The sequence below is a fragment of the Myiozetetes cayanensis genome, unplaced genomic scaffold (genome assembly GCF_022539395.1).
Source record: "Myiozetetes cayanensis isolate MyiCay16 unplaced genomic scaffold, myiCay2020 scf1, whole genome shotgun sequence".
Lineage (NCBI taxonomy): Eukaryota > Metazoa > Chordata > Aves > Passeriformes > Tyrannidae > Myiozetetes > Myiozetetes cayanensis.
The window spans coordinates 20955659-20969654 of record NW_026086604.1 but is presented as its reverse complement, the minus strand read 5'-3'; the positions used below and the strand labels follow the sequence as shown (position 1 = coordinate 20969654).

Sequence of the window (13996 nt, the reverse complement as noted above, 5' to 3'; positions counted from 1 at the left end):
CAAATGAGTCTCTTCAGACTGGGATCCAAATCTTTATAATCAAAATAGAAGGATTCAACACCATGGCTCTAGTTTTGACTTGTTTTCACAGAATCGTAGAATGGAAAAAGTTAGAAGGGACCACAGTGGGTCATCTGGTCCAACCTCTCTGCTGGGTCATCCTACAGCACATGGCACAGGATTGCATTCAGATGGCTCTTGAATATCTCCAGTGAGGGAGACTCCACAGCCTCTCTGGGCAATCTGTTCCACTGCACGGTCACCCCCACAGTAAAGAAGTTCTTCCTCATGCTCAAGTGAAACTTCCTGTGCATCAGTTTCTGCCCATTGCCTCTTGTCCTTTTGCTTGGCACCACCAAGAAGAGCCTGGCTCTGCCTTGTTGGCACCCTCCTTTAAATGCCTATAGACACTGATGAGGACCCCTCTAAATCTTCTCTTCTTGAGGCTGAATAGGCCCAACTCTGTTAGCCTTTCCTTGAAAGAGAGGTGCTCCAGTCCCTTAATTGTCTCCATAACCCCCCACTGGACTTGCTTCAGGAGCTCCATATCTCTCCATGTACTGAGGAGCACAGAACTGGACACAACACTCCAGATGTGGCCTCACTAGGGCTGAGTAGAGGCCTCCAACTGTGCCACTAATTAGGACCGTGTGGGATCTGCTGTTTAGACAGTTCTCAGTCCACCTCACTGTCCACTCATCCAGTCCACACCTCCTGATTTTGCCTATGCTGAAATGTTTTAATGGAAATAAAATAGAAGTCACTTTACTCTTTTCTCTTGTCTGTCCATCCCCTTATATACACACACATATTCTTAGCCCTTTTTCTATAATTATCCTCCTTTCTTCTTGCTCTGGTCCCACAAATCATAACTTAGTGTTATCTTTGTATTTCATATTATAATTAGCAAATATAATTAATAATTATATATAAGGATAACTATAATTAAGATAATAAGATGGAAAATAGTCATGTCAGGATATCTGTATCCCATTAGAACTGGAATTTTGTTTCTGCTCCACTTGGCTTGCATTCAACCTGCTCTGATTTTGAAAGAATAAGCAACCGGAGCATATTTCTGCACTTATGAATAAAGCCATGCTGTAGACTGCACATGAATAAATCCAGGCAGTCATTTTTATTGTCACTAAAGAGCATTTTTGTTCTATGCCAGTGAATGTTCTTGGTAATCTATGAAAGAGGCCTCTGAGCTAACCAGTGAAAACAGGCATCTTTCTCACCCCCTGTCTTGGCAGAAGTGCGTGATGAGTGTTCGTCAGCAGTCACAAGAGAACTTGTTTGAAAGGTTGTCTATAGACAGAGGTTCTTCCAATTGATTGGCCCACTTGTACTTGTGCAGTATGACATGACCTTTAATTATACTGTCAAACACTACTTTTCCACCAAGCATTTGCCTCATTCACTGCACAAGATGGATGAGAGTGCACTGGGAATTGAATTGGGTTGGGCAATAAAGGAAATTACTGATTAGGGGTATCTCAACTTAGTAAAATGAGGACACCACTGCAGTTTGATGATCATTCTTGCATCTTTAATTTTTCAAGCCAGGCAGACAACTAACTACCTCACAGATTTATTCATAGCCACAGGAATTTAAAAAGATGAGCAGACACACTGATTGAAGCCGTAAGTCTATCTAACCCTATGTTCTCTCTCTGACAGAGATCAAAAGTAGGTGCATGTGAAATAGTTTAAGGACAAGACAGTGCTACCTGCAGGTATTGCCTAAGCTGCCATGCTTTTGTGACTCAGGGATTTCCTAATTTGGAGGAGTCTTTGATGTAAATATTGAACCTCAGTTAATTTCTTTTCACCAGCACCCCATCAAAGTCCTTTTAATCTTTTGCTATATGCTGTCTTCTCTGGCAAGGCTAATGGCTCACCTCCCAGGCTTGCCTTAAGCCTGCCATGTGCTGGCTTCTTGAGAATGGTGAGTCCCTATCCATTCTCATTATGCAGCTCACGCATATGTCTCATATTCTTCCAGAAAAGGATGCTGAGCAGAAGCCAGAGGATGTACCCAGGGTCCCAGAAAGCTTGTAACATGCCCAGAGGGCAGCCAGCCTTCACTTGTGTTGTTATCCGTGATAGCTTGGCCTGCCTGCCTATGCAGTTATCGGATATAGACATACTCTGTTGTATTTCTGCTTCAATGGCTCTTGGATAAAAGACAACTGATGGCTGAAATAGAAGATTTCAGGGAGTGTATGAGTGGTCTTTTGGCCTAGTTGAGGACCACTGTACACAACAATGGGATTTTCTCTCTGCTGCTGCCACAGAATTTCTGTGTGATGCTGAGCTAGAAACTTTTCCCAGATGGCATTTGAAATCATGGGGTTTGATCTGTAGAAGTGCTGAGCACTCACAGCTGCAGTTGACGTCATTGAGAGCTGTACTTTGTACATGCAAAGTGCTGCTTCATGCCAGCTTCCCTGAAAAATCAGTCCCTTCGTGTCTCTTATCAGTCAGTGCAATTAACAGATGCTTTTGACCTGGATTTCTTAGTGTTCTGTTTTCCCTCTTTGTAATGGAGGACTGATACCACTCTGCATCATGAGTATTAGATTTCTAAATTCTCAGGCACTACCACAAAAAGCATCACAGTGCAGCCAACTCAAATAGTAATGTAATGTATGTATGTAATTCAGGGGGGATTTCCACCCTGTGTTGGGAATGAGGTCAAAAACTCTACAATGACACAACAGGGTATGGCACGAGTACCTGGAGAGTGACTTCCGACAAGGGCATGTAGTGAGAGAACAAAGGGTAATGAACTAATAATAAACTAGAAGAGGGCAGGTTTAGATTAGATATAGGGAAGAAATTTTTCACTGTGAGACCCTGGAACAGATTACCCAGAGAAGCTGTGGATGCCCCATCCCTGGCAGTGATTAAGGGCAGGTTGGATGGGGCTTTGAGCAACCTGGTCTAGAGGAGGGTGTCCCTCCCCATGGCGGGGGGGTTGAACTACATGATCTTTGAGGTCACTTTCAACCCAAATCATTCTACGATTCTGTGATTCTGTCTACGTATTCCACTGCCATTAACCATTCTGATCTCAAACACACACACACACACACACAAATACATATAATGATCATGTAACAGGCAACTTTTTTATTTACTGGAGAGCAAATTTATATTGCCCAAGTAGCCTTAGTTCTGATATGTCCTATTTTTCATTAATTTTCCCAGAACTTTTTAGGGTGTTTGTTTAGACAATCAACCCAAACCTATTTGCATTTTGAAATTCTTGTAAAGTATTTTTGTTTGCGTTTTGCCTTTTAGAAAATACTTGCAACAACAAACGTCTGGACTTTGTCTTCATCATTGACAGCTCTCGCAGTGTACAACATTATGACTTTGAAAAAGTGAAGGAGTTCATTTTAACCATCTTGCAGTTCCTGGACATCAGTCCCGATGCCACCCGGGTGGGTCTGATTCAGTACGGCAGCACAGTCAAACAGGAGTTCTCACTGAAGACCTTCAGGCGGAAGCAGGACATCGAAAGAGCAGTGAAGAGGATGATGCACCTGGCCACTGGCACCATGACTGGGCTGGCTCTGCAGTACGCAGTGAACATTGCATTTTCGGAGTCAGAAGGAGCTCGGCCTCTGAAGCAGAATGTGCCCCGGATAATCATGATAGTGACGGATGGGAGACCTCAGGATCCAGTGTCAGAGATTGCTGCTAAAGCACGTAACTCAGGGATCCTAATTTTTGCCATTGGCGTGGGAAGAGTAGATATGAACACTCTGAAGTCCATTGGGAGTGAACCACATGAAGAGCATGTTTTTCTGGTTGCTAATTTCAGTCAGATTGAAACACTGACCTCTGTCTTCCAAACTAAACTTTGTGGTAAGAATTTTATCTCTAGATTTGAATGCACAGATGAAAGTAAAACACAAAAAATATGTAATGTAATTAAACTTTTTTTTACAGTAAACCTTATCTTTTAGAATATATGTATTGAAGGGAACTAACCAGACAACATTCAGAACAGCAGTCATACATCTGGGGTAAAAGTAATGCTACTGTTAGGTGCCATAAAATGCGGTCTAATTCCTAATGGTCATAAGTGGTGAGGCAAACACACATATGATTTTCCTATTTACTGAATAATAGCAATGCATTTACAGCCCTCTGCTGTTTTAACATTAGATAAGTTGTTTCATCTTTTCATTTTAAGTGTGATCTCCCTTAGTAGTGAAACTTTAAACTGATAAACAGTCTTTCTGTCGTTTAAATATTCTGTGAAGTTTATATATTCCTCTTCCAAAGCTTATATATTAATTCTGGGCAAACAGTCATTTTTGTACCTGTGACTGGAAGTGAGACACAGATATGCAGTGTTTGTATTTCATCTATTTGAAATACAGAAAATTAGGAAAAGCCATTACAGTTATATTCATTCATACAATAAAGTAAATAATATTATAATAGGAATTAATTTACAACAATTTACACTTACATCTGTAATTCCCTTTACAAGAAATTACCCTTGACAAATATCAAGGCATACGTAATTGATTTTATTCCAATCAGTATAGTTAGTATAATTCTCTTTTTTATTTTTCCTGGGATAAAAATGAAAGTGCTTCATACAGATTTGGCATTAATCTAAGGCATTTTCAGCAGAGTCCAGAAAAAGAATGCATAGTGAGATTAAATGCTCACTCATCTCTAGGGATGCTTTTGCCAGAAAAGAACTGAGGCTTATTGTAAGAATAGTCTGGAGATTTTTCCTTACTTGGTCTTTTCCAAAATTGTTTCAAAGAGCAGCTGAACTGCATCAGCACAAAACACCAACACAAACATTCATCAGATAATAGATTTTTTCCCCTGTTTCTTCCTTGCTGTATTATTAACTGGCATAGTAAGATATATTTTAAAACCAAGAAAAAGTAAACTAATCATGGATTGAGAGTTTAAATGGAATGAACAGCAAATGCTTCAAAACACCATCTTATTGGATTTCTTTAATTGTCTTTTAGAAACAAATTCAGCACAAATACTGTTTACTTGTTTTTTTCTGATTAGGCAGTGTCCAATAAATTTATTAGAGTTTTATAGCTCACTTTTCATCAAACACATGGGTTCCCCAATAAAACCACCCCCCTGCAGATGGAGGAGTATGGAGGTGACAAGGACTGCAGGTGCCTCCCCTTCTCAGGGAATGCCTCCACGGTATTTGCTGTGCTGGGCATTGAAAGTGAGATCCTAAGATGTACTTGAAAACTCATAGCCAGTTGAACAGTTTAAGCTGTTAGATTCATATGGATTTTAACTTAAGGAACTAAATTGCAGGTAGGATCCTAAATATTTTATTGGTTCTCGACTGTGAAGCAGCATTTATCTCTTGCTGAATCTCAAGAGAGCACCTAAGCTCTGCTTCTTGAGCACCTGCATTCCTCCTGGGAAATGTGGTTAGTTTTTTTCAGTCCTCCCAGGTGTGGACCCAGAGGCAATATCCTTCTAGCTGAGTTGAACATCTGGACACTTTGTTTCTTTGCTAAGGCAATTGAAGGCAACCCTCTGCTCAAGTCTCCTGTCATGTCCAGCCTCCTGCTAACTTGGAGTTTCTCTACAGTTGCTGCCTTGGGGATCCCAAGGGCCTCTTTTTTTATTACTAGTCAGCAAGGTAAAACAGAAGCAAGGAGTATCCTGGGAAATCAGAGGAATAGACAAGAGCTGAAAACTCAGAACAATGTAAACAGAAGTGGGGACAGAATCCAGGAAAGGATATGGAGATTAGAAGAAGTGTGAGAAAGACAAAACTTGGGATGGAGCAGTCAGGGGCAAATAAAGTCTGTATTATACTCCTGTAAAGTAGATAGTGGTGTCATCCCCATTTTACGTTGGAGAAATGGAGGCACAGAAACAGGTTTAAGTCTGTCAAGATCACCCACTAACTTTCAATATTTTACTCAGTGCAATTCCTGGTGTGATCTTCTGGGGCAGTTAGCATTTTTGGACTAATGAAACATGTTATTCACAGCTCTGCAGCCGTCGCATTCTGGCAAATCCAGATTCAGATGTCCCTATCTAAACAGATACAGCATGAAGGTTGATGCTTCCTTGAAGATACTTTTATTATCGGCTTGCCCAAAATCAAATAAGGACCCTGTGACATAGAGACAAAATATAATTCACAACAAGGCTCATGTTCAAATTCCTTAACTATGATATCACCCTTTCCATTACTTCAGTCCCTGTCTGTGACCACCAAACACCTCCTACAACAGGTGAGGTTGCAGAAATCATTCAGAGAGCAAGCTCCTTCGTCACAGAAATGAAACTGATGACCATAGTACCACTGGTGCTTTGAAATGGGTGCAACAGAGACATTTTGGAAAAAAAATTATGTGATAATATGTGGGAAGATTGGTAACAGATGGTAACACTGTATTCTTAGAAGGGACCGAGTTATTGGGATGCTTGTCATTGAATTCTTTGATTTTCAGAATGACAGAAAGATGAAAAGACAAGAAGTCAAAGCAGATCTATATTCCCATAAATAAAAGTACTTTAGAAGTTTTTATTAGGGCAGGAAGTTATGAGATCCAAGAAGCTGATTAGGAGATTTGGGAATTGTGGTGATTTGTGTATTAGTAATAAATGCCTAATTCTTGTAACCATTTCAAAGAGGAGATACATAGTATATATCTTAAAACCACATGTGGTTTTTTCCACAATTACCACACATACCACATGTTAAGTTATTTAGCAGGCTTCTGTTGTGGCTTCTAGAAGATTACTGTTAATATCTGTTCCATAAATTTTGAGCTTTTTTTGACCTAGCACATTAAGAAGCATATTGATCCCAAATTGCTGTTGAGCAAAATCAGTTATAGAAATGACATACAAGCAATAATCCATGGAAAGAAAACATCAGGGAGATTTCCAAATTCCCAAATACTGCTCTGGAGAAAACAGTTCAATGATGAACTTGACAAAATGTGCCCACCATCCTTTTTCTTTTTTGCTGCCTCAGTCTGTTGCCTTTTACTACTTGCTATTAGAGACATAAAATACAAAGAGATTAAAAAGAGACCCAGAAAGACTTACAATCTGGAGCGTAACTCAGCTCAGCTACTGCTTAATGAATCTTGGACGGGCATGTCCTCAGTGTCATCGTGTATTACTTGCATGTTCCACAGCATTAATAACTAAGCAAGCAAAATATTCTCTTCATTAAGTTGTTTTCTAGTAATTCTTCTTTTTTAGTATTGTGCTGTGGGGTCATTTTCTTCATTCAAGAAATCAAACATCCTTTAAAGCAGTTTATATTTAAATTCAATTCATTTTCTAAATTTGAATATGGTAGGTTTGTTTTGTTGTCTTCTTGGGACCATGAAATAATTAGTGTTTTCGGATAGTCTCTTGTGTATTTTTGTTTTCTTAAGCTCCCATTTTTGTCTTTACGAGCAACATTTAATTTGAAATTTCTAAATTACTTCAATAAAATTTTCTACACCATTTTTTTGTGACCACAAGTAATTAAGGCCAGCAGTTAATAACGTTTTACCCTTTTTCTTTCAGTGCCTCATATGTGCAGTACAGTTGAGCATCGCTGTGATCACTTCTGCATAAACACTCCCGGCTCTTACCTATGCAGATGTAAACAAGGATACATTCTGAACCCTGACCAGAAGACTTGCAGCAGTATGTTATCTTACTTAATTTTTCTCTTTCGTGCTCCCAAAAAGTGCTTAACATCACACACCCTTTCTGATTGCCTCATAAAGAACTGAGGTCAGTATATAATCAATGTTAAACATCAGAAAGAGTCTAGAAAGGTGGAGTTGTACATTTTTTTCTTGCTTTGTGTGAAATTCTTATTAACCTGTCTGAAATTTTGGTAGTTTTCTGTATAATTTATAATAACAAACTTTATTTCACTTTAATTTTGATCTTTGTAATCACTATTTTTTTAGTTCATTGTAATTTTCTTTCTAGTAATTAACAGCAAATTATATTGGGGGATATGCCAAAGTTATTTCTGTATCCACGATTATTTGAAATAAATTATGTAACACTATTTTTAGTTACTTGTGTAAAACGTATTTGTCTAAAAATCAGATTCTTATCCCACAACATTATATGGATTCAAATGAAATCTGCCAAACTGATTTGGGCCAGAAGAAAAATTTGGAAAATATCTTCTCAAGAAGCTGTGGGAGACAGTCATTGTGAGAGCATAGGATATACTGCTCTCAACTGACAATTTAGAATTAAGGTGAAGGATTGTAGGCTCAGATCCTATCCTTATGTTTGATGTTCTGCATCTCAGGAGAGCACCCTAAAACAATCAGGTAGTGTGGGATTAGTGGATTCTGAGTCTCTTTTGCTTAGTGCTGTATTTTAGATCAAATAGTTAGTGACCACTGAAACAGTGAGGATATGTCAGTACCTGAAGTGACTCTGCATCTTTGGCATTAAAATCCTTACATGTGCAGTGGGACACGTGGTTTCCATCAGAGCCTCAGTAAATGGTATGGGATCAAAAGAATGTCAGCAGTGGACTGATCAGGGCATTCTAACTCCTGCATGGAGGCCTCTTCAGACCTTTTGGGCTACAGCAGGAAGCCACTTTTGAGCTGTTGAGCTAGGAGAATCTTTGCTTTCTACTCCTTCTCATCAGCATCCTTCACCAAACGTAGACATCTGTCATATTCATGTCTGTGAATTACGAGGCAACCTTTTGTGTTAAATTGAACAAATCTAATACTTCCATTTGTGATTTTGTTTCCTCAAAAAGATGAAAAAAAAAAAGTGCAATCTGGAATATTTCCTAATTATTATTTGGTAGCAACTCAGCCAATACAAGAATAGTGACCTATTTTCTCTGCTTCAGCATATTTGCTACAACTGCAGAAAGAAGGTGGTCAGATGGTATAATCATCATGACAAATGATGGCTCCAACTATGTAATCACATTTTAATAGTATTCTCTAACATATTCTATTCCCTGTGTCCCTTTAAATGTTTCTCATTTAAAACTTTTGTATCCTTTAAACCTTTCTTTTAAACCCTCTACATGCTATTAAATTTCTTAAAGAATTTTTAACAAAGAATTTTTTCCTTTCAATCTTCTAAAATTTATTTGAAATTCAAAATTTCTCTTCTTTTTTAATTGTTCTTCACACATTGTCCCTATCCCTTACATCAGTTTTGGTAATTGAACTTGTCTTTCTTCAGTCAATTAAAAAAATTAATTATGAGTATGAAAAATTCTTTTTTTATTGTCTCTTCTTTTTTACTGTGTTATGTTTCCATAGTTTTTGTCAGCTAGTAATCAGTAATTTTGCTTCAAATTACTGATTAATTTCCAAGAGTTTTGGGACTGTGGGTAATTTTCCTACTGGTGACCCACGCACAGTAGCCCTCAATATGTTCCCTCTCTACCAGTTTTGAAGCCCTTTGCTGCATTGTTTTACTTTCTTTTTCAGCTATGGCTTCTATTAGTTTTCTCCACCTACCTGTCACACATAATTTCCCTGATTGTGTACTTGCTTTGATTGTCAATACAGACTGAAGTTTGATAAATATGAAAGGGAAATTAGTGTGTTTGTAGCCTACTTCTAAAGGACTTGTTTTTACATTAACGAAGTATAAACTAATTTGAGCAATTAGCACTGGGAATCTAACATGGAAAGCCATTCAAACTGGCCTTAAATATGCTGGGATGGTGCTAATCCTTGGTGAAGGAGGGAGAGGATACAGTAGCAGTCTGGAGAAAGCCAAACCTTTATGTCTAAAACCCCCATGGAGATGTAACAGAATTCATGAGGATAGGGAGCCAAGCCTAGACAATTGGGAGAGCTTAGTTCTGGAGGTAGGGGAAACCATGGTGACAGAAAACCCCACAGGCTGGGAGTTTACCTTCATTGGCTGTTAATTGCCCACAAGTTCACAAAGACATGTTCCTCACCTGACCTCTAAAAAGAATAAATCTTCAGCATGTTTATGTTAAGTCCAGGACATAATGAACATAAACCAGATGTATTTATCTAAGGTCTGGATGTATTTGGCAGCTTTTTCAGGAACAAATAGTTTCCTTATATACATTTTTAACACTTTCTAAATTAAACAGTGCAGAAAAGATGAAAGATATGTACCTAAAGTTATATTCTCTTTTCATTCTTCTGTACCTAAAGTTAGACTCTGTTTTCATTCTTGTGCTCCCTTTTCTTTTAATGCTGTGAGAGTACACCACAGTACAATCACTGAAGTGATTCAGTTCTTAAAAACCCTTAACCAAATGGCTTCAATCAGCAATGAACTGACAACTTTGCTTTAGGCTGGAATATAGTGCATTTCTGCTTTCAATAGATGATAATTTTGTTCCTTGATGCATTTCATTATAACATTATTTCTAAAAAAGATATTTCCTTGCATGAAAAAAAGAAAATCTCCTATAGTTGTGATTTTTTGCTTTCCACATGGGAGAACTGGAAAAGGCAACTCAGCTCTCTTCCAGAACAAAACTAGGGAGAAAATAGTAATTTTGTTTGTTTAACTTGAAATATTCTTACGTTTGTTTCACTATGATGGTTTTGCATCCGTGCAAAGGATGCTCCTTTCACATACTGTGGTCTAACTTTTCTAGAGGAAAGTGGTTTTGTGTCAGATAATGAATGTTCTTTACTCATTACATTGTATTTGTTTGTTTAACTAATCTCTTCCATTCTTTTCTAAGATGCTCAAATCTTACATTAATATACAAAATAATACAAAAGAGGAAATGTAGCTGAAACAAGCTGGAAAATTATCTATTTGTCGGTGTTTATACTGGAACAAAAGAGTTAAATGACTGTTTACGCTTCTCATCGTGCCGCTTGATATGAAGCAGACAGCTATAAAAGAAAATTCGTTTTTGCTTGGCTAGTTTCCTCAAACATGTTCCAAAAGCCTATTCTGTAGCTGTAAATGACCATTATGTGTTGAGCAGTCTTTGAGTAACACAAAGTACATTGCTTTCCAGAGCTTTCGCTGGGGAAACTTGAGGTTCTCATAAAGCGTTACTCTGTTGAAAAGAAAGCCCAGTGTGCTTCACTTGGCTAGGTGCTGGACTGACCTCATTTGTCATTCTGATTTTATTTATGAGATCTTTTGCTTGGGAGGGGTAACTTGCTACGGTATTTTGCACAAAACTGAAGAAGTCTAAAACTCGAAATATCCCTGAGTCTTTTGGTGTTGAGTTTTCCTCTTCTTTTCCTTTTCAACTTCATCATTATTTATCTGGTTCTGCAAAAAAACCCCCAACAACAACAACAAGAAAAACCAAAACAAAAAACCCCAAAACCAACCAACAAACAAAAACCACCACCAGAAAAACAAAAAAAAAAGGACCCAAAAAAATCCTCAAACAAAGCAAAAAAACCTCACAAATAAACATCTTCCCCCCCCCCTAAGAAAAAACCCCTGAGGAATGCCCTTCAAACTTTTTAGAGAAACATACATCAAGCAACTCTACTTGGCATCATTGGCTCATCAGTAGTCATTGCCTTTGGCTGAAGGAAGGAGTTCCTCAGCTTTTGAGTGACTGATCCTGCTGGCTTTTACTGTTTGACAGAACATTGGCATGATCTGTGTTAAAATGAGCTCATCTCTAAAGAGCTGTCCTCAGCTTCCTGAAATTTACTTTTGATCTATAATCTACCTGTGCATTGTAGAAAGTCAAAGAATTTCATATTCATGCAATTATGTTTTGTAGCTCAGGACCTCTGTGCTGTGGAGAAGCATGCCTGTGAGCAGATTTGTGTGAACACACCCGGGTCCTACGTCTGCCAGTGTTATGAAGGGTATGAGCTTGATGCAAATGGAAAGAATTGTGTCGGTGAGTATGAGTTCAGCACTTCATATTTATCTCTTAACACAAACCAAAGGGAAATTCAATGTAAATGAGTATCCAGTTTAGCCAAAGACAATGAGGGGAAGTTCTCTTCTCCTATATGAGTGGTAGAGGAGGAAGAAATGCAGAATTATCATGTTTGTAGGCCTTTACTGGCAATAAATGGTGTCTTGGGAAAATTGTTCCAACCAATTTCACACAGAAAATAACATTGCTGTTTTGAAATAAAACACAAGATGTTTTATTCGGGATCCATGTAGGTGGCCGGCAGTGTACTGGCATGATATATGTGGCCATTAAAAAACAAAGCCAGACAAACTCAGTAGCTCCTCTTCAGACAGAAGTTATGCACAGAAAAACCTCAAAGTGGACAATTTCTTGATATTTATTTCATTTGATTTTATGGTCACGTGAGTGGAGATTTCAAACCCTTTTTGTGAAGATGGTCTTAAGGAAAGTTTAGCCTCCTTAAGAACCCATCCACTGTCTGCCTTTAATTTTCTCTATGAGCAATCAAAGAAGTAAAGCTCTAAGAATTATAGCTCAGAAGAAAGAGTGTAGAAATACAGTACAATAATTTTTTTGACACAAAACATACTTTCCTCTCTATTACCATGTAAATATCTTTCTCTTCTTTCCTGTTTATACACAGTAAATGAAGTATAATCTTTTTGCCTATTTGCCTAGTACATTTTTCATCCCATGCTACATTCTGAGAAAATATTATCTTCAGGTATTCACCACAAAAAATAAAACCTAGTGAGACCTTGATGAAAAATTGCATTATTTGTTAGGTAGTCTCTTCAGGCAAGCACTTAAATGCATGCTTAATTTCAAACACATATTGAAATACCATGGAAATGAATCCCAGTGAATCCTTGCCCCCAAATCTGCCACAGGCCACCCCAATGCTTTTGTCCAACACCTTCTTTCCTGTTGTTTTAAAACAACTCTAACATGATATATCTGTCTTTTATTGCCTTCACAGAGCTATTGCCTTGTAGGATAACCCTGTTTTGAGATGCAAAATAGGTGGCAGTTTATGGAACTCATAATGGTTATTTAGGCAAGTTAGATGGTCTGGCCCAAATTTCTACATCTAACATTCCATCAAAGTTCATCCAATACCCTTAGCTGATCCTCATGACCTTTACCTATGTTAGGGTAAAGGATATGCTTCTCTACTATTTATTTGACTATATCCTGACACAGAAAATCTGTAACTTGTGTTGGTAGGTTCTTTCATCCCCAGTTCTTTCCTGTCATACATTCTAATCTAAAATATTCATGTTAGTGCCATCAGCTGTTGTTACTATTTGGAATGGTTCAATGTATATTAAATATGTTTGACCCTGGCAGAATTTAGCTTCTTTACCTTTCCTGAACAGCAAGAGCTTGTCTGCGTAATTTGTGATTTTGATGGTAATTTTTCTGCAAATCTGCAAATATTGGCTGTCAACTGTCCAGAATCTGATTTTTCAGGTTTGAACAATTTGACATTTTTGAGGAATATGCTACTACTAAGAATTTACAGCTTCCCCAGATGTGATCACCAGTGAATAATCACTCTTGCTGGAAAATCTTATAAAGGAGACTATGTGTAGCATTGAATCAGTAGTGACAACTCTCAGTTTTCCTTACTCTTAAGCTATTTAACCCTTCCTTTCTGAGAAGTATTTATTATCAAAAGAGCTGAATCAGAAAAAAGATCTTGATGTACACATATACTAGAGACCACTGAGTACAATAACAATTTTGCAAAAAGCAGTGACTTCCTTAAGGTTACTCCCTCCTCATGCAGAGAACGAAGAGAGAATTTCAGTAAGAAATACCCATTGTGGTTCTCTGAAAGAGCTGGAGGTTTCCCTTTGAGATATCTAATATTTCTAAAGTTTTAACTCCAGCAAAAGCAAATGAAAAAGTGCAGAACACTCATTTCACAGGCATGTTTATTAAGATCTTTCTGATGGGCTAAATTAAGGATCAAAGGCAATACTAATTGCTATATTGATACATGTCAGACAGTTACCTGAATGGCAATAATTAAATGAAATCTTGCTGCCAGAATTCACAGTGTATCAATTCAAAATGGCCACTGAACAGCCAACCACTCTTAAG

At 37.9% G+C, this 13996-nt stretch overlaps 1 protein-coding gene across 8 annotated transcripts in view; it reads left to right on the top strand.

The window, feature by feature from the left end:
* Positions 1-13996, top strand: part of MATN2 (matrilin 2) — a 68068-nt gene that overhangs the window by 19650 nt on the left and 34422 nt on the right. For all 8 annotated transcript variants that reach the window (XR_007628593.1, XM_050312281.1, XM_050312247.1 and 5 more), the window contains exons 3-5: positions 3310-3879; positions 7564-7686; positions 11741-11863. Coding sequence is in view for 7 of the 8 variants with exons in the window: in XM_050312281.1 (XP_050168238.1) it covers positions 3310-3879; positions 7564-7686; positions 11741-11863 (816 nt within the window). In the remaining variant the exon portion in view is untranslated. The remainder of the gene's footprint in view (positions 1-3309; positions 3880-7563; positions 7687-11740; positions 11864-13996) is intronic.